Consider the following 22,284-nt stretch of genomic DNA (forward strand, 5'->3'; position numbering starts at 1 on the left):
TATTACTATTTTGAGAAAGAGAGAGAGTGTGTTAGTGGGGGAGGGTTAGAGAGCAAGGGAGACAGAGGATCTCAAACAGGTTCCATGCTGTCAGCACAGAGCCCCATGCGGGGCTTGAACCCATGAAACTTGAGATCATGACCTGAGCTGAAACCAAGAGTTGAATGCCTAACTGACTGAGCCACCCAGGCACCCCAAGATATGTTTGTTTTTTTTTTAAGTAGGTTCCATGCCCAACATGGGGATGGAACTCATGACCCTGAAATGGAGAGTCACATGCTCCACCAACTAAGCCAGCCCTTTTGCAGATGTGCTTTTAATCTTTACATAGTGAAGTAAAGTTTGCATTCACATTTTTGATAAATAAAATGCAACCAGCCCCCCCAACACCACCAAAGCCCCCACCACTTTGAATAAAACTGAGGCAATGTAAGTGCTCTGTTTATTGTATCTCCTAGCCATACACACAGTTTGGAACATTTGCAACCTTTGTGACTTCTGATGTGAAAATCAGATTTTCTTTCCCCAGAACTTCAGAATTAATTTTTGATCTGTGTACTAAGGATCATAGTACTTTATCTATAAAAGAGTTTTGAGAGGTAGAAAATGAGACAGCTGGTGGAAGCAACCAGCAAAGCATCTGGCAGACTGAGGGCAAAGCTGCTGTCATCCACATCATGCCATGTTCCCACCCCCACTTCCACTGCTAGCTCTGCCACCATCAAGGTGTTAGTTTGTCAAGTTGGAGAGCAACTTTGTACTCTGCAATGTGGTTTGCATTTCTGTCTCTGGTGGAGAGTAACTGGATTGTTCCCCAGGGAGGTCTTTGAGATCCTTCAGAATTTCCACAGCAAATGAAAGACTGTAGAGTTCCATCTTCTCCCCAAACCAGCTCCTGCCCCTAAGAACTCTTGATGATATCATCACTTCTGTACATGACTCCCTGCACAACCCACTCAGGAAATACCTACTCAGCTACAAGCTTATGTCCTCATGGTGGAAGACTGGGCCTTCTCTCATAGCAGGAGATACCCTTATTGCCAAAGCAAACAGCAAAGGCTGTCTTCGTGGTTGAACTGGTTTTGCTCACACTTCTGACACCAAATGTGTGGCTTTTTCTCCTGACATCAACCAACTCTGACACCAACTGGGTATCCTACAATTCAGTTCAATTCTCACACTACCTACCATTGAATTAGCACCAGACTCCATAGACTTAAGTGCTTAAGCCATAAGACTGCCCTCAGTTTAGACACAAGTCTCAAGTAGGGTACCCAGATTATTCACACTTCTGTATGACTTGGAAACAAATTTGGAGTTCCTCGATCCCTCCTCAGGTTTGATAATTTCCTAGAACACTCACAGAACTCAGGAAGACACTTCACATACTATTAGCAGTTTGTTATAAGAATACAACGAGGGACAGCCAAATGGAAGAGACACATAGGGAAACACACAGGCAGGGCACAACACCCCCTCAGCACTTCAGTGTGTTTGCTAACCCAGAAACTCTCTGAACCCTGTAGTTTAGGGGTTTTTATCAAGGTTTCATTATGTAGGCAGGATTGATGAAATTGTTGGGTATTGGTTATTAACTCAATCTCCAGCCCCCTCTCTCCTCCCTAGATGTTGGATGGGGGTGCTGGAAATTTCAAGCTTCTAATCAAGGCTTGGTCTTTCTAGTGACCATCCCTCATTGAAACAATGACCAGCTGCCATCCGGGACATATCTGGGGCTTGCCTAGAGTTGCCTCATTAGAACAAAAGGGGCTCCTATCACAATTATCACCCAGGAAATTCCAAAATTTTAGGAGGTTTGTGCCAGGAACTGGGGACAAAGACCAAATATCTTTCAATGGTACCAAAATGGTCACCATATTCTTCCAGTGAAATGGAAACAGAAAGCAAATGATTCCTGATTTCTTTCCTACATGCCTCCTGAGGATTTAAGAGCAAGAAGGAATTGCATCAGCACCTCCCCACTCTAGATCTCTAGATCTTCTATTAATATTTATTTATTCAATATGTTAAGCAGAGAACTTCTCAATTTTACTCAGTGTAAATATTTATTAGTACTTATTTTGTGCCAGCAATGTGGTAGGAAGATGTTAGAAATGTCATGCAGAATAAAACATAACTTCTGTCCTCAGAGGGCTCCAAGTTTAGTGGAGACAGTCAAGAAAACTTATCATGGAAACAGAGGTAAGTGTGGGAGAGGCCCTTCACTGAACCTTGGGTGAAGGACGCTCCCAGAGAGGGCTTCCCTGAGAAAGGGGAGCTGACCCTGCATGACTTATGAGGGAGTAGCATAGAAGAGGGGACTTTTTTCTGAGCTCACATAAATTATAAACAATGCCATGTAGAATCAAGCAATACCAATGCTGGAAGGAGACTTGTGCATCTTTTCCAACCCAAGTCACCGGGCCTGTTTGAGTGTTGTTCAAGGTCACTTAAAAGCAAATGTGACTTGGGGAGCCTGGGTGGCTCAGTAGGTTAAGCGTCTGATTCTTGTTTTCAGCTCAGGTCATGATCTCACGGTTGGTGAGTTTGACCCCTGAATCTGGCTCCATACTGACAGTGTGAAGCCTGCTTGGGATTTTGTCTCTCCCTCTGTCTCTGCCCCTCCCTTCTTGCAATCTCTTTCTCTCTCCCTCTCTCTCTTTCTCTCCCTCTCTATCTCTCTCTCTCAATAAATAATAAAATTTAAAAAAAAGAAGCAAATGTGACTTCACTTAAAAATTTCAGATAGAAGTTTGTACGCTTTGATCAACTTCCCTCATTTCTTCACTCCCTCTTTTTCCCAACCCCCACCCCTGGAAACCACCAATATACTCACTGTTTCTACACATTCTTTTTTTTTTTTTAAGTTTATTTATTTTGAGATACAGAGAGAGCAGAGGAAGGGCAGAGAAAGAGGGAGAGAGAGAATTCCAGGCAGGCTCCATGCTGTCAGCGTGGAGCCTGATGCGGGGCTCAAACTCATGAACCATAAGATCATGACCTGAGCCAAAACCAAGAGTAGGACACTTAACTGACTGAGCCACCCAGGCACCCGAATTCTGCATTTATAGATTCCAATGTAAATGAGATCATAAAGTATTTGCCTTCCCCGGTCTGATTTATTTCAGTTATCATAATGCCCTCAAGATTCATCCATATTGTCACAAATGGCAGGCTATCTTTCTTGATAATGGTTGAATAATATTTCACCGTAACTATATACCACATTTCCTTTATCCATTCGTCTGTCAACAGATACTATTGTGGGAATCATTCTGCAACATATATGTATAACAAATCAGCTCACTGTGCACCTTAAACTTACACAACGTTATATGTTAACTGTATCTCAATAAAGCTTGAAAAACTTTTCAAATTGAAAATAATAATAAATTTAGGGGCGCCTGGGTGGCTCAGTCGGTTAAGCGGCCGACTTCGGCTCAGGTCATGATCTCGCGGTCCATGAGTTCGAGCCCCGTGTCGGGCTCTGTGCTGACAGCTTGGAGCCTGGAGCCTGCTCCGGATTCTGTGTCTCCCTCCCTCTGACCCTCCCCCGTTCATGCTCTGTCTCTGTCTCAAAAATAAATAAACATTAAAAAAAATTAAAAAAAAGAAAATAATAATAAATTTAAAACTTTTTCAAAAGTTGAAATGCAAAAATGTATCTGGCTACTAGAATAAATGATTTATCCCCTGACTCACATATTCTACCATACTTTTACTCAAAACGTGATTGTGCTTCAAGAGAAAGACGTTAGTCTGTCTGTCTGTTTTGGTTACAGGGTCATTTTGGTCATCTCTAACTTTCCATTGAAAACACAGCTACTTATTCACTTATGTATTATATGCACTACAATTATATATACCTATATCATATACCTATATTATATTATATATTATATTATATTATATTATATTATATTATATTATATTCCTATATTATATTTACCTATATTATATATTATATTCATTACAAATATATTAATTATATTCACTACAATTTATTCAACTTATTCAAGTTTATAACTCGTTTTCTGTAAGTCCTTTCATACGCTTTTCTTTACACAAGACTTGGAATGAAAAACCACTGAAGCAGGATCCATGACTACTGAGTATGTTTCTGCTGTGGCTCCACACACAGGATTGCTACCTCAATTCTACTTGATGTTCAGCAGGACACAGAGTATAAAGAGCCAATTTATTCAACTGCTATCCAGCGAACAAGCATCTCCAAAGATCTAGGCACAATCCAGACCAACAAGCCGCACACAGTTTAAGCAAGGGATCATGTTGGAAACCTGATGATGACATATTTATATACAATGTCTTTGCAGTATCTAGAGGCATGCAATATGGGAGTTCAGAGGAGGAAGCCCCATTAGTATAGCCTTGACTAGTCCTGGCTGGATGATGGGCTTCAACAGAGCCGGGACCTGTATCTCTCTTGTTTGCCATTCTAGCCTCTGTCCCTAGCACATAGGAGGAACTCCGCAATGATTTGGTAAGTAAATGAATGAATGAATTTATTTTGTTAATGAGGAAATAGAGGCTCAGGAAGGGAAGTCATCTGATTTGACCAACCTCCCAGGGCGAGCCAGAGAAATCCGTACCTGGGTCTCCAAACTCCTCCTAATCCAACGCACATCACGGTGGATCAAATGCCAAAGGTTCGGTAAAATTTTCCAAGAATTTCAGGCTCACTGCTTCATAACTAGGCTGGATAAACTTATAACAACATACATCCTGGCATTGGACATGGCTGACTGTATAATTAGCTTATTTCCTACCCATATGGAGCAGCTCAGCTCCTGTGCCTCAGTGGGGAATTCCTCATATGTTGCTAGGGTCGCCTTCTGGGATTACATCTTCAGAGGTGTGCAGGAGGAGGAGTCGGCTGTGCTGATAAATGAATCAGAGAGACAAGAGGGAAGCTGGCAGGGTCCCTGCAGGCGAGATGGATGGGGGCCGAATCGTGCCATGACTGCTCTCCTCCCGTGGCTCTTCTCCCTCTGAACTGAAGTGGACCCAGTGGGGAAACAGTGCCTGCTTCTCCAGGACGTATTGCTTAGTCATAAACTCCATCTCAGGGCTGTTGGGGGGCTGGGGGCGGGGGAGGGCGACACTGAAGGCGGGGTGCAGGGCAAGGGAGGGAGGGAGAAGGAGCAGAAGGGATATGGGAAGAGGACAGAAGAGGAGACAAAGATGTCTGGAAAAGTTGAAGGGCCAGCAAAGCCTCTTTAACTCAGGTTTCATAAGTCGAGAAATATTTATCACCCTTGTGAGTCAAACCTCTGAAAATCAATAGGGCTTGAGAGTTGCCTATATTGATCTGGAAGCCTGAGATGTATTGAAATATTCATGGCTGGTTGTATGTGTTCAGAGAAGGCACTGGGGGGAGGGGCCTGTTGCCAAGAGGGAGATGGGTAGGTAGATTTCTAAGTAAAAGCCATTCGCATTTTCATTAAAAATAGATTAATTCTATTAGTTGGACTAAAACCTCACACTTAAAAGGAAATGAGCTTGTTTGTCAGACAAATAAGCCACTGGCAAACCCAGAAAAAAACATTTATTTATTGCTATTTAATAGCAGAAGAGCCAGGGAGAGTAGATAAAATTAGCACGGTATCCCCAGGGGGGATGCAAGGGGCTGCTTTGTTTGCAAAGGCAATTTGGACACTGCTGCTTTGATCTTCACTTTGAGCATTTGAACAGGCATGTTAGTATCACTCATTTCACAGGAGAATTGGGATTCAAGTTTCCCCAACAATCTAAAAAGCAGTACATTAGAAGGGGGTTGTCTGCCTGTAGTCTCAGAGTCTCAATACCCTTGATACTAATTTGATGTGATGCATTTCACCAGATGTGTCTACCTGAACGATAACTGATGCCCAGGAGACTGTGGTCCTGCCTGAGAGTATTAGACTTGGATTTTTCCTCCTTCGAAAATGATTGGATGAAGGCATCCATAATTTAAAATCTGCATATAGATATGACATATGTTACAAATATTTGAGAAAATTCATGCAAGGAATTGAACAACAACAACATATGGGAAAGCAGTTCCAAATAACAAGGCAGAATTAAAAATAATCTGTTACCTGTAGCCACCCTCCTCTTCTGTTCCATTGCAACTGATAGAAATGGTGCCAAAACTCGACTCGTGAAAAAAACAAAAAACAAAATACCTCAAGCCCAACAAGGCATCACGCTGCGGAGAAAGCATTTGGAAGTCTGAAGGGAACAGCAGATTGGTTTAGACTCCAGCAGGGCTCATCATTCCCACCTTCTTCAGGTGCGAGGACGGTCCTAAGGAAAAAGCAGCAGGCGTAGAACTGGATGGATGGGGGTCTCAGTCTGCCACAACGTGACTTCAAGGAAACCAAGCCATTCTGAGCAGCTACTGCCCACTTTATGGGGGACAGCAAGTGCTATAGGCGCTCTTGGCATCAATGAAAATTCAATTAAACCCAAACTTAAAACAAAACACACACACACACACACACACACACACACACACACACACACACACCAGGTACGGTGGAGCCAGCCCTGGCTTCCCTAAGCAGCTATTTTAGAGAGATAGTGAGGCTCTCTCAACACTCCAAGCTTCCCACTGCTTCAGGACACTTTCTTTTCTCCGGTTTCCACCATATTGCTGTCACATGGCAAGAGAGTTGCAGAAGGCAACAAGAAAGGGAGGCAGGGCTCCCTTACTTCTGGGAGGGCCTTTAGTGATGGGAGAAATCAAAAGTCTGCCACAAAGCAAGGATGGCTATAATTCTGCTGTTTCCTCCAGTGAACCTGCCATCCGCCACTGTTGCATCACCTTCCTGCAGAGTTTACAAAATGCTTCTCCTTGTTACTCCTCCCAGAGCATGTTAGCACTTTTATTGTTACTCCCTTAGATGTAGAAATAGGAGTGCAGAGACACTTGCCAGGTTCTCCCAGGAAGAGTCGGGATTAAGTTCACATCTCCACATCCTTATCTCACTGCTAAAGGAAAGCACTTTTCCCTCTTGGCATGCCTACCCGTCTCCCCAGTACACAGAGGAAGCAATGATGTCTTGCTACCCAGAGGCTTCCTGGTCTCCTAGTGAGATACCACTGTGGTTGTTAGAAGCAGACGACACACTCCAGGGGCATGTTCTCAGAGATGAACTTCTGGGGTACTAGCCTAGGCAATCTGTACCCTAGGGGCTGGCGATATCACCTGTAGATTACAGCTTCTTTTATTATCCTCCCCTTGCCTTCCCTCACAGCTGAGTTCAAGATCATTGGCGCCTTCCTGAGAAAGAATGGGGTGGAGCAGAAAATGCTCTGAGTCCAGTGATTGGGTTCTGTGCCTTATCCACCACCCAACAAAAGTTTTGGAGATGGAGGAGATTGCACAAAACCATTGTTTTGTCTAATCCGTGACTACCGGCTCCCAACTGTGGTCCCATCTTCCTCGTCTTCAGGCTGTACATCTTCCAATCCATCTTCTGTTTCCAGTTATTTGATGGACACATTCCTGCTCATCCCAAAATCTGATTTCTACTCATCTCTACTACTTCTAGGTGGGATGTATTAAGTATGAGTCCATAAATAAGTGTGTGCCAGAGGGCCCCAAACTGTCCCTGAAGTTGAATGTCAAATGTAAGAGTCACGTGTATGTGTGTGTCACTATAGCTTTTCTTTCCAGAGAAAAGGGACCAGAAAGCCCACTATAGTCTGCATCCCAGAAAAGGCTAGGGATTATGAATACACAGCAAAAAGCTCAAGCTCCTTATCATGGCAGCTGGGGTCCTTCATGCCTCATACCTCATTCTCATGTTCTTCTTCTTGACTTTTGGGAACAAACCATGACTCCTTTAGGTCGATGTACAAGCTGCTCTCTCTGCCTGGAATTCCCTTCTCATCCTCCGGTTCTGCCTCAGGAAAATGGTTCAGATGTCCTTCCTGTGTCTCCTCTGCAGTCCCAAAGCATTCCTTGCTTTCCACTGTGGTGGCGCTGGTCACATCACGGTGTGATTGCTTGTCTATTTGACCATCTCCACACTGAACCATCAGCTCCCAGAAGGTGGGGCTAGATTTTTTTTGCTTCTGAATCCCAAGCACTTAACATATGTCCCCAAATAGTAGGTGGTCAGCGTACATGAGAAAACCCACAATAACATGGTGTGTGATGTCCCCAAACTTCGGTTGTGCAAAGTGTCATCTCTCATTTGTCCAAGGTTAATGAAATGACCAGGTGGACTTTGCACATGTGACCAGCTTGAAATTCTGGAAGCATTCCAGTGGTCTGGCTATGCAATCCAAATCCTTCCTGTGCGGGCTGTGGTTTGGTGCCACCTGATGGTAGTTCTTCACTCTGGCTTAAATATTGATGGAGAAGACTCCCGGTTTGTAGACGGGCATTTTTAGGGCAGTAGAAAGGATTTCAAGAATTTCCCCGTTGGTTAGAATCCGCTTCATTGTCCAATGTGAGTGGTTTGGACTGAGGATGTGAGCCCCCACCAACATGAAGTTTTTTTATTGTTTCCAGCACTGCTTCATCTCCTGCCTCTGTATCATATGTCTCTACCCTCCCCCAAGAATATCAGGACTTCAGCTCCATTTGAGCAAATGACATGAGCTAATCACCAATACCATGGTAGTCACATTTGTGCACGTCTGGGGGTATTTTACTCAGTTTGCAGAAAGCACACAGGATTAGCGGAAGCAATTTAATTTTAAATTTCATCTTGCTGATTCTCCTAAGCCATATCCCCCTTGAAGAGAACATACAAGGACAGAGGAACAATTCTGTCAGTCTCTGATTCTGAGCATCCTCGTGCACCTGTCCATGACCTCGCTGGCACCTCAACCCGATGGGGTATACCTTCTTGGTGACACCATCCCATAAAGCCAGCCTCAACACATCATGTCTCACTCCAAAAACCTTAAAGCTCTGTCTTATAAAGATTCCTAAGGCAAGGAGAATGTAGGTGCAAGGAAATTATCTACTCTGTACTGTACCAAGAACTCTATGTATATCCACACAAAACCCTATGAGTTAAATATCATCATTCCCATTTTGCATAGGATAAAATGGAGGCTGATAAACATTAAATAACTTGTCCTGTGCCAAGGCCCAATGCTCAGGATTTGTGGGGAGACTGGCATGACTCGAAAGCCCATGTTTTTCTGCTATGAAGGCAGACTGTCATAATGCTAGGCAGCTGGAGCTCTGAAGTTAGGCTGAGCAACGCACTAGTTATGTGACCTTGGCCAAATTTCTTACCTGCTTGGTGACTCCATTTCCTGAGTAAAATGGGAAAAAGGAATTAATACTTATAAAGCACTTAGAACATATGTCAGGACTTAGTAAACATGAGCCACTATGATTGTTACAATATATGTCTGACAACTTGGTGACCATATTTTCCAAGCAAAGCTTTGGACGAATAGTCTGACAAGTGAAACTGAATTTGGGGGTTGGACTGGGTGACAGTTTCTATAATAGCTCTAGAAAGTGACCACCATATCTCTATTTTAGAGACCACTGATTGGCATTTTCCTTCCACTGTGACACATTCTGTATATTCACTTTTTAAGCTACAGAAAGGCATTAGGATAATAACATGAAGAGGTTTTTTTTTTTCCTACAATAACCTCTAAATCCCTTTCCTCATCAGTATGCTGGTAGGCACATCTATTTAATATGTATTCTTTCTCCTTTTTCCTCCCAGTGCTTCTTCCCCACACTCAGAGTGATTATTCTGTGTTTTCATTAAGAACATTTTCCATTTGCCAGTCCAAAAAACAGCTTCTCAATGTGATGGCATCATTTCCTGCAGAGACGAGAAGTCTTTCCATTTGCAACCAATCACAAGGCCAGATTCAAGCAAGAATTAACTTCCAACCCTTCTTCCTCAAACATAAATGGGAAGGTCAAAAGCTGACCCTGGAGATAGCCTCCTGCCCACCTCTGCATATAAATTCCAGGGATTCTAATGTCTTGCTGGCAAAATTTTCCTCTGTTTCTGTCTTATTCTTCTCATGCTCTAATTTGGTAAAAATAAATCTAGCAGGTAATGTCTCCTAAAAATCTTGCAAGGGTGACATTAGAGGTTGTGCCTCATGGGGTGATGATCAGTTTCATTAGGATGTATTGTTTTAATATAGAGAGGTCTAACTTACTTAATAGACTTTTATTAAAAATTGACAATGAGCCACAGACTAGAATCGTGGATGAGTAAGGCGAGGCTCCTCAAGGTGAGCGCAAGTCAGAAGTTTAGAGAGTAAGTAGATATGTTAAATGTCTCATGAAGGGTGTGGCATGAGACATAGAAACTGAAAGCTGTGGCAAACACAGAGAGAGCCACTCACCACACCGGGAAAAGAAGGAAGGCTTCTGTGATATTGTGATTTATAGTAAGAAATATATATTTGGTCTTCATCCAGTTTCTGAGTCAGAGCTCCTAAAACCCTAGGAATTTCCTAAGTGATAAGAGAAATGTGAGCATCTTTTGTTGTAGTACTTGGTCTTTTGTCCTTGATTCTTAAAATAGCTCCAGAGCCATAAAGGTGAAAGGAGTGTCCTGTTATTTATAACAAACTTCTTTGAACCATACTTGAGTATGTTAATGAGGTGACTTTTGGAAAGGCACTAAGGATGGGGTTGGTTCCCAGTGGAACTATGATTAAAGAGCTGGACCTTTCAGCCCCATCCCTAACCTCCAAACAGAGGAAAGGGGCTGGAGTTTGAGTTCAATCACCAATGGCCAAACGTTTAATCAATCATGCCTATGTAATGAAATGGGCATTAAAAAAAAAAAAAGACAGGTTTAAAGAACTTCCAGGTTGGTGAATCAGAGCATGTCCATGTGCTGGGAGGGTGGCACACTTTAAACTCCACGGGGGGCGGGGGACAGAAACCCCTGTGTTGGGGGCTCTTCTAAACCTCACCCTATATATCTCTTCATCTGACAACTGATTCAGATACTTTAATATCTTTTATAATAAATCAATAATCTAGTAAGTAAACTGATTTCCTGAGTTCTCTGAGCCATGGTAGCAAATTAATCCAGCCTGAAAGAGGGTCATGGAAACCTGTGATTTATAGCCAGTCAGTCAGGTGACAACCTGGATCTGTGATGGTGTCTGAAGTGGGGGCAGCCTTTTAGGGCTGAGCCCTTAACCTGTGGGATCTGATGCTATCTCCAGGTAGGTAGTGGGAGAATTGGGTGAAGTTTGTGGGACACCCAGTCAGTATCCACTGAGATTTGGAAAATTGCTTGATGGTGCTAGAAAAAACAGCTTTCCAGAAGAGCAGCCTTCAATAAGCTGGTCTTGAAACATGAGCAGAAGTTTGCTATGGTTGACGTAGGAACACTGAGGGAATCTGGGGGAGTGAAAGAAGCAAACGTAGGAATAGGGAAAAAGCAATCAACACTGGGCGGAATATAGAATAACTTATATATAGGTGGAGAGGATGGTTGAGTTTTCTTTGGAAAGACTGTGGAGGTTCCAACACTGAGACATACCCATAATACTGAAAGGTCACTTTTTTAAATAAGAACAAAGAACCAGATTAGTGTTATTCAAGGATAAGTTATATTCAGACTCCTTGTCGTGGGGGAGAAAAAATTTGTAAACACCCAATGTTAATATATTTTTATATGTTTTGTACAAATATAAAATTCAGCATCACTTTTTATAAGTATTAAATAACTACAAAGGCATATTCGCAAAGTGAATAGAAACAAAACCCAAAAGACAATAAAAGTCATTAATTTAAGATAATAAGTAATGCTGTTTGGCAGAAACTAAATTGTTATCCCCAACATGAACAGGGTGATGAAGGCTACAACTCAGTGACTTTGGGGATTGATTGATATGTTTATATTTCTGTGTGTTATGTGATGACAAACTTCTCATATCACTTTCTTCTCTTAAAATTACTGGAAACTTTCATTCAGACAGTGTGCCATGATAGTATTTCATCTTAACTTTATGAAATGCATAATTCATCTATTAAACCTGACTCTGTTCTTTTTCATTAGCCATCTGTTATAGTATGTCATTTCCATGATGTCAAATCAAAGTCTTAATTTATTAAAAAAAAAACTTTAGGGACAAAAATCATAGTCTATGAAAATGTCTCTTAATTGTAAATTATCTTTGGCAAATAAAGCTTGTGTTTATTGCTGGTAAAGAATTCAGTGTGAGTATACAGAGAACAGAGGCTGGTAGCTGTCGTTGTGATATTAGGACCTACCAACTTGCTTCCAGCTGGACAAGCCCAAGTACAAGTTCCCTTTGGGTGGTGCCCTCCCCTCCAAAAAAAACCATAAACACTGTCCTAGGATCACATAAGTCTGGATCTGCATTCAGATGCCTTTGATACTCTGATAATATATTTATATCACCATCAGAGTGAGAAGACAAATTTTAAATCTCATAAAAAAACTTGTAGACTAAGAATATGTTTGTGGATCCCAAGAGTCTGCTGAACCCAGTTTGAGTAAGGCTGTGCCAGATGATCTTCAAGATTCTTTCCAGTTCTGAAGTTCTCCCGTTATCTTTAAAGTCAGGAATGATAAACAGCAAACGCAGGTGAGTTCTAATTAAAACTGTCAGGTTATCCAAATTTGTCTTCTATGATCCAGCCCCTCCTCATCTTTCTCATTCCTGGGAATCTCAGAACTCTGTCCTCACAAAGATCTGCTCTTGGAAAAGAGCAGGATCCTGGCCCTCCATGTCTCAGTGTGGATTTAATCTATGTCACTTCTTGCAAAGGTGATACACATGAAGCCTGAGCCCCGTGTTTTAAGTGTTTCTTTTTCACTTCTTATTTCTAAGTCCCTATGCAGGCATTCCAGATATCAATAAATAAGTCCAGGGGAAAACTGTTTGGTGGGGGAAGACAGAGAGGCCCGGAGGCATACCAAGGAGGTGGTGAGCCCTGGGGACATTTCAACCCTGAACATCTGGAGCCTGAATCACATGAGTGATGACAGGGAGAGGTGCACAATTATAAACTGGGCAGATTTGAAAATTGATCCTGAATCAAACAACCACTAATTTTCCTGGTCCCCTCTGGCAATCATCCTTTCAAACTGTGCAGGGCTTTAAAATATGAAAATAATGAACTCCTGGCAACCCCCTTCCTTTCCTCTTCCCTTTCCTCCAGCTTCCCAACCCCCTCCTCATAGAAACCTTCTAGTTGGCTATCTATATTCAAATTACACTTTTCAAGCTGTCCCCTCAGTAAGTTCAAGAAGAGTTGATTTCCCCCCGCAACTGCTGCTAAAGTATAATTGCCTGCTATATCTTTTACCCCTTTTTGAATAAGTGGTGTTAGATTTGCCACTTTGGCTAATCCTCAGGAATCTGACCTGTCATTATACAAACTTCTAAAAATATCAGCTTGCACTTCACAGTTTCCGTTTTGTTTTCATGTAATGCCTCTTCAGTGTATTTTATTTGAACCTACTAACCTGCTTTGAAGGGGAAAAAATTTGTTAGCTAGCATTGCCTGTCATCTGCTGTGTTTGCTTGCTTCTCAAAACACCTCAAATGAGAATGCTGGTCTCTGGGTAGTTGAATAAAAATGAGAAGAAGGAAATAGAAGAAAGACTCATTGACACACACATTTCCCTTCGGTCTCTATGATCGCAGCAGAGAATGTGCCCCTTCTCCATCTTCCCTCAAGTAGGGCACTGTGGAAAGACTACAGTAATAGAAGGAATCCAGCACCTATCTGTCAAACACCTGCTAAGCACCAAGCACTGCACGAGATGTGGGGAATGTGCAAAAGTGAGCTAACGTAGGTGGTAAGGAGAGATTCTTGGTGGGGTCAGGGTTGATGGGAAGGGAAGAACTGCAAATGAGTGTCTCAAATCGTGCTGGGCAAGTAGACTAGCCCTTTACATAAAAACAACAGCCTGCCTACTCTGGCTGTCCATAGCAGGGAATAAGGCACACTCCCTCAGATTACGGAATTGCTTTTGTGAGAGGAGCCTCAAAGCTGCTGGAGGAAGACCAACCATGAGACAAAGCCGGCCATGCCTTCTCAACATTTATGTACTATGTGTGGTTCTCTATAGCTCTTCCTGGTCAGAACTATGAAAGGGCAAGAAGTCAGAGTGCCCCACCCTGTCCGAAGAAAGATCACTAAGAGATTCCTCGCCTGGACTCTACTTCTCCAAGAACACAGTGATAGACAGATTTTGCCCCTGCCAGACAACCTCCCAGGTGGATTACTACACAATACCTTTAGTCATCTCTGTAGCTGTGTGAAAAGAACTGCCCAAGCTGGGCTCAGGAAGCATGCTAGATCCACTGGCACTCATGGTCAAGTCAAGTTCACTCTGCAGGTTCTGGGCTCCATGATGGGCCAGACCACTATGTCTCCCTGATCCACACCCTGCCTGAAGACTCTGCCACATCTCACAGAGAGTCATCACCCCGCACTCAGGGCCAGCCCTGGGAGCCCTTTCCTGCTAGCCCAAGTTCTGACCTGAAGACCTCCTCCTGGTGGCCTCCTTCTCCAAGTCTATCCCTTCTCAGTGAAGTTACCCATGATAGGTTGTCCACATGGTTCGAAGGGTCCGGTGGTTTTCTCTTTTACATTCTCTTTTTAAATGGCTACCAAGTATCCCAACTTGGGCAGGCATTGGATAGGGTAAATATAAAAATATGATGACTAATGGACATTACAGCCAGTTTTACAGAAATAAAAGGGGTTATGAGACTACCATAAAACAGTTGTATGACAATAAATGGGATCACCTTGATGAAATGGGCAAGTTCCTAGAAACATACAACCTATCTAGACTGAATCATGAAGAATTAGAAAATCTAAACAGACCAGGGCCGAGGCTGGCGGGCGTGGGGAAAATGGTGGCGGTGGCGAACGGGACCGGAGGTAACAGCGGGATGGAGGTGGATGCAGCAGTAGTCCCCAGCGTGATGGCCTCCGGCATGACAGGGAGCATCTCAGTCCTCTTCATCCCCTTGTCATTCTCAACATTTCAGACCATTGGATTCGTATGCGCTCCCGGGAGGGGAGGCCTATGCAGGTGATTGGGGCTCTGATCGGGAAACAGGAGGGCCGAAATATCGAGGTGATGAACTCCTTTGAGCTGCTGTCCCACGCCGTGGAAGAGAAGATTATCATTGACAAGGAGTGTTACTACACCAAGGAGGAGCAGTTCAAACAGGTGTTCAAGGAGCTGGAGCTTCTGGGTTGGTATACCCCCGGGGGGGCCGCCTGACCCCTCTGACATCCACGTCCAGAAGCAGGCGTGCGAGATCATCGAGAGCCCTCTCTTTCTTAAGTTGAACCCTATGACCAGGCATACACATCTTCCCAACAGTGTTTTTGAGTCTGTCATCGATATAATCAATGGAGAGGCCACAATGTTGTTTGCTGAGCTGACCTACACTCTGGCTACAGAGGAAGCTGAACGCATCGGTGTAAACCACGTAGCCCGAATGACAGCCACAGGCCGTGGGGAGAACTCCACTGTGGCTGAACACCTGATAGAGCAACACAGTGCCATTAAGATGCTGCACAGCCGGGTCAAGCTCATCTGGGAATACATTAAGGCCTCTGAAGCAGGGGAGGTCCCCTTTAATCAAGAAATCCTGCGGGAGGCCTATGCTCTGTGTCACTGCCTCCCAGTGTTCAGCACAGACAAGTTCAAGACAGACTTTTACGATCAATGTAATGACGTCAGGCTCGTGGCCTACCTTGGCACCATCAGCAAAATGTGCAACACCATGAACCAGTTTGTGAACAAGTTCAACGTCCTCTATGATCGACAAGGCATCGGCAGGTGGATGCAGGGGCTCTTCTTCTGAGAGGGTACTTGAAGGGAGGATGCACAGATTGGACAGTGGTCCCACAGGGGAAAGGTGTTACACTCCCTTTAGAGAAACCTCTGTCAATAATAAAAGGGGAGCAGCCCCTCAGTACCCCCCCCAAATCTAAACAGACCAATAATGAGTAAGAAAATTGAATCAGTAATCAAAAAACTTGCTAATCAAAAAACTGCTATCCCACGACCAGGTGGCTTCATTAGTGAATTCTACTAAGCATTAAAAGAAGAACTAAAGTAATCGTCTTTAAATTCATCAAAAAGGTTGAAGAGGAAGTAACAACATACAAATTCATTTCATGAGGCTGGCATTACTCTGATACTGAAGCTAGGCACTACAATAAAATTATAGACCAATAGCCCTGATGAATAGTGACACATAAATCCTAAACAAAATCCTAGAAAAAAGAATTCAACAGCACATTAAAAGGATCATAGTGATGACCTAAGGAGCTTTTTATGCTGGAATGCAAGGATGGTTCAACAAATGAAAATCAATCAATGCAATATACCAACCAAATTAACAGAATGAAAGACAAAATAACATAATAGTCTCAGCTGATGAAGAAAAAGCATTTGACAATATTAAACATCCTATATGATAAAAACACTCAACAAACTGAGAGTAGAAGAAAACTGTATCAACATAATAAAGACCATATATGAGAAGCCCACAGCTAACACTTTTCCTATAAGATAAGGAACAAGACAAGGATGCCCACTTTAGCCACTTTTATTCTCATAGTACTAGAAGTCCTAACCAGAGCAATTAGGTAAGAAGAAGAAATAAAAAGCATCCAGATTGAAGAGGAAGAAGTAAAATTACCTCTGTTTGCAGATGACATAATCTTATATGTAAAAATTTCCAGAGATTACACACATACACACACACACACACACACACACACACTATTAGAATTAATAAACAAATTCATCAAAATTGTGGCATACAAAATCAACACACAAATATTAGCTGTGTATCTAAACACTCACAATGAACAATCCCAAAAGGGAATTAAGAAAATAATTCCACTTTCAATCAGAAAGAATAAAACACTTAGGAATAACCAAGGAGGAGAAAGACTTACATACTGAAAACTATAAAACATTGATAAAAGAAATTAAAGAAGATACAAATAAATGGAAAGACACCATATATTCATGATTTGAAAGACTTAATATTATTAAGATGTCAATACTATCCAAAGCGATCTATAGATTTAACTCAATCCTTTGGGGTGGCCTGGGTGGCTCAGTCGGTTAAGCGTCCAACTCTTGATTTCGGCTCATGTCATGAGCTCATGGTTCATGAGATAGAGCCCCACATTGGGCTCTGTTCTTGGTTACATTCATAAGTATGCAAAAGTCCTAATATTTGGAGCAGTAGAAGGGAACTTCTTAAAGTGTGCATGTATCCTTCTAAGCTCTTGGGTTATGCGTGCATACAATAAAATACAGCATCTTGTGATTAGTGAATAAATCATGTGTTGGGGCTGGGGAAGGAGAGTGAGCTCATATTTGAATGAGATCTTTTTTTTTCTTTAAAGAGAGAGAGAGAGCATGAGAGGGGGCAGAGAGAAAGAGAGAGAGAGAGAGAGAGAGAGAGAGAGAGAGAGAATATCTCAAGCAGGCTCCACACTCAGCGTAGAGCCTGGCCTGGGGCCCAATCCTGTGGCCCTGGGATCATGACCTAAGCCAAAGGATTCAACTGACACTGACACTCAACCAACTAAGCCACCCAGGTGCCCCTGAATGAGATCTTGAAAGGCAGCAGTGGTCGTCATAGTAGTAGTAATAATACTAATACTAATATTAGCAGCTCGTCTTTATTGAGAGCTTGAATGAGCCAGATATCACCTGTCGTTTTTCAGAACAGTTCACTCCCTCATGGAGACACTTATACAAATGATGGCAGATTGTTTATACATAACACTCACATATCCTCTCTCTCAGTTTAATGTTATTTTGTTAACCCCATTTTACTGATGAGAAAATTTAGATTTCACAGTTGAATAACTTGACTAAAGGTTATCCAGAATAATTAAATGACTTGTCCTTCATCACAAGGCATTACTTTAGGTATGATGGCATTTTGGCCGAAAAGAGGATATCATGTATAGTCAGATACTTCAATTCTACTACGTAAGCTCCAGATTAAAAAAATTGACGAAGACCTTTCCATTTATCTGCATCACCAAAATCCTAAAAAGTTTTCTAGAATGTACTCTGGGAAAGGAATGTGTGGCCATTTTCATCAATTCCGAATGAACTACGGTAGAAAATACATGTGATATGCATCTTCTGCATTACTTTTATGATAATTTTAAAACATTGGCATTCATTAAACCTTTTCAGAAATGCCCTGACTAGGGAAGAAGCAACTGATAAAAACAGAGTTTAGAAATTCCAGTTTAATTATGATGTTCTAAAACTGAGAGCTCACTAGAATAACAGAATAAAAATAGAATAACAGAAAAGAAAAACACATCTTATTGTTATAATCTATCTTGTAGGCAGGGAGTTTTAGGAAGTTTCATGCTCTTACACTTTATTCTTTGGGCATTTTCATGTCTCACAGTCACGATTATTGTGCCAATTAAATAAAATTGAAATTCAGAATACCTGCTCTGCCTATTTTATACTGTGGTTTGGGAAATAATTATACTAATAGTAGTTACAGTTAAGATTCATTGAGCGCTTTACTATGTGAAATATGTATACCTTAAATTCATTTGATAATCAAAAAATTTCTGAGGTGGGTACTGTTATTATTCTCATTTTGCAGAGAAGTAAACTGAGGTTCCAAGATGCTAATTTGAGCCAAGTAAGCAATGGACATAAGATTTGAACTCAGGCAAGCTGGTTCCTGAGCGCAGATTCCTAAGCATTTCACCATAAAATATGAAAATATATTAAAAAATAATCAAGATTTTCTTCACCAGTTCTCACCCAATCAGGGCACCAAGTATTTCAAATATTAGTTTAAGCCCCTCTCTTTAACTATACATGAAGGGGTTAAAAATTGCTGCTGCAATCAAATATTGCCTCATTGTAACTTGGCAACCACTAAATATGGGTTCCAGAGGCCCTCTGAAAAGTTAGAAGCATTGCACAAATATTAGTATTACTAATTGTATTGGCTTGAAATACCATTCTTTTTTAATAGTCCCTGAATAGATGATATTGATACTCCAAATTCAGAGCTGAGTTTAGATTGTCCAAATATCATTCAACGTGAAGTTCTTTTGGAATGCCTTACATTATTTCCCCTAATCTTTCCAAAACTAAAAATCTTAGACTCTATGATGTCAGTCGGAGAGATGATACTAGAGAGGGGGAAGAAAGGTTTTATAATTATTTTCACCAAAAACAATAATTCTCTGCCAAATTACCTACCATAATGAGGTCATAATGACTTTTGGCTCTTTCTTCAAATCAAATACATCCTCCAAGAATGAAGACTCACCATTGATAATATATAAAGGAATGTAACAAGTCCCCTAAGACCGTTTTCAAAGATGAGTTCCAGCATTAAGTGCATCCAGTATTAGGATCAAAATGGCGTCAGCACACAGCTGGCCTCAGTGAGTAAGTACATGAAGTCAGCAGTATTGAGCCAAAAGTGTTACCTTCTGGGTGTTTTGTTTTGTTTTGTTTTGTAAAGAATTTGTAGTACTTAATATACATATCTTATATGTTTGTCCCCAAGCAGCCCCATCCTGTGTTAGTAATTTCGAGTCATGCGGCCTTCTTGTACAGAACTTCTTGGCAAATGATCAGCACTAAGCTATACTCAGAGCAGAAGGCTGACCTGGTGAACTCCCACCCTACCCCCCACTCTCCGACATTTAATATCCCAAGCTACAAGGCAGCTAATGGTGCTTGTGTTAGAAACAGCCAGGACAAAGGTCAGCTGGTGAAGAATGTCCCTAGGACCCCACTTAGCCAGCTCTGTGCAGCTGATGCAGAGGGCGTGATGATACCGCAACTGTTTGAGCCCTGTTATCTGAGCCAATGTAAACACGAACCACAAAAACTTCCCCTTCCTCCTCCAGGATCCAAATGTCAATTGCTTCCAGCTTCAAAGTTCTGAATCTCTACCACACCTCCCTTTGATTCAAACTTGCTTGGAAAGAGAAAAACATGCCTGACTCCATCTGTGTGGTAAAATTGAGTTTCTCTAGTTAAGTAATTAGGAGGTACGAGGCGTGCCCCAAACCTGGATCCCTACAGTAGAATACACCCTAGAGAAAATTCTGGCCATCTCTCAAACGACCACACAAACAACAGGTCAGCCTTTGGAAAGGCCATCCTCTAGGTGGGCGGGACCCAAGACAGATCAGATCTGGGGCCCAACTAGGAGGGCTCAAGGGCACCCAAGATACGACATACTGTTGAACCTCGGGGTTACTCACTTAAGGGCTTCGCCTGGGAACTGTGACAGAGGGCCTAACAAGGGTACCTGCCTTTCTCTGCCCTCCTTCCCAGGCCCACATTCTTTTGGCCAATAATAATAGCATTATACTTGCCATCCCTTTCCACTGTAAAAGTATCCCCAGAACTTTAGGTTAAAAGCAGTTGATCTAATGATTCATTGTAACAAGTTTCCCTAATAGTCAACCTCTTCTGAGTGCTTTTTTGACGTTGTTCTGGGTGTTCTAAAATTATTTTTGGCTTTCCTTTTGGCATTTAAAAAACTTCTGTATCACTCCTTTTGCTACCAGCGCCGTAATGCTTCACTCCAGTGCTTGAGTTTTTCTGTCTAAGGTATCCCTCTTCCTACCCTCCTCCCCCAAATGTCGCTTTGTTCCTGGGCTTGGCCCGTGTGGACACCAATGCGATTTTTCAGGTGGGTGCTAGGTTTGGATAGTTCTTCCTGTTTTTGTTTCTTTGTTGTTGTTGCTGCTGTTGTTTTAAACAGCTTACTAAAGTGTTAGCTATGGAGGAGGAGGAAAGGGGCCAGAAGGAGCAGCGGGGACAGAATCCTTTAAATTAACAATGATGGCCTGACTCTTGACTCTTCTTGATGGCACCTTCCAAGATGAGACTAAATTCTTCACCTTGTCCACTTCTCCCCAACCCAAGGACAGCCTGTCTCCAACCACATCCCTCCTTCCACTGCTAGAATTCTCATTTCTGTAACAGGCTTTTTTTTTTCTTTTGGTTCCAGCTCCCAGGCCATATTTTCATGATACATAATTCCCCTTGGGTTCACAGGTTGGAATTTGACCTCTGGATTCAGAGGGCTCTGGTTCCTGGCAAGTAAGAGAATGCTTCTTGTGAGAGCAACTCAGTGAGAACCAATGGTGCTCTGGCCAACTGTTCCCAGAATCCCTGCTGATCTGTTTGTTAACTCCTTGCAGGCTCAGTTTTGCTCATTTTCAGAAGTGAGAACTGGCTGACCACGGCCTACTTTGATACAATTCTTAGGAAAATGTAAAGTAGTGTGAGAGAAAAGGATATAGGTTTTAGAGTCGGATGGGCTGAGCTCCCAATTCTGCTTTAGTCAGCCATATGTCTCTGGGAACGTGACCTCCATTTCCTCATGTGTAAATTGGGACTAATCATAGCCTCTTCAAGAACTATTCTGGAGAAGAACAGGTTGATGAACATAAGATATTAGACTTGTTTACTTTTCTTCAATGTTACATGCTTTTTTCTACCTGTGGGTCATCCCACAAGCTTATCTTTGCCCAGAACACTCTTCAGTTTGTTCCCAACTCAGAACCCACGCTTGTACTGGCTTTTACTCATCTTTGAGGCTTTAGTTTATACATAGTTTTGCTGAAGATGCCTTCCCCTCCCCACATCGCCAGACTAAGTCAACTATTCATTTTTGTATTCCTAGAGTATTCTATGTATTTCCAAATCTTATTCAGAGTTCCTTAATTTTTCACTTAACGTCTTTTTCTGTGCCAGGGTCCCATCTGGGATACCACATTACATTTGATCAGCATGTTTTCTTAGGTTCCTCTGGACTGTTGCAGTTTCTCAGACTCATTTTCTTGCTCAAAGTGTTCTAGTTTGGGCCCAAGAGCACTCTTTCAGGTTGGCTGCTGTGTTCCTTTGACATACCCTCATCTTTCTGTCTGTGTGTCTGTGAGCACTTCATTATTTTCTGGCACTACCAGAAGCTCATATTATATATATATTCCCGGCCTCAGGTCTAGAGTCAGCCATTTTTCCCAAAAGCTGTGATTTCTCTTATTGGGGAAGATATTGGAAACCATGATCTGCATGCTGAATATGCTCATTGATGGCAGATCAAGGAAATATATATGTATGCTAACTCTTGTACATACATCTATCTATCTATCTATCTATCTATCTATCTATCTATCTATTCATCAATATCCATATTAAATTAAACCTGAAATTGTACTGATGCCTCCAACTCTAATTCAGTACCATATGGATCATTCAGATAGTCTTTCCC

General features: G+C 42.1%; 1 protein-coding gene across 1 annotated transcript; it reads left to right on the top strand.

Annotated features, from left to right (window-relative positions):
- Window positions 1-12,559: 12,559 nt before the first annotated feature.
- Window positions 12,560-15,831, top strand: LOC125164738 (COP9 signalosome complex subunit 6-like). Its single transcript, XM_047857568.1, is given in 4 exon segments — window positions 12,560-12,579; window positions 14,835-14,968; window positions 14,971-15,224; window positions 15,226-15,831. Coding segments are annotated over 4 exon segments (1,014 nt in total).
- Window positions 15,832-22,284: the final 6,453 nt, after the last annotated feature.

This window comes from Prionailurus viverrinus, chromosome B1, assembly GCF_022837055.1.
Source record: "Prionailurus viverrinus isolate Anna chromosome B1, UM_Priviv_1.0, whole genome shotgun sequence".
Classification (NCBI taxonomy): Eukaryota; Metazoa; Chordata; class Mammalia; order Carnivora; family Felidae; genus Prionailurus; species Prionailurus viverrinus.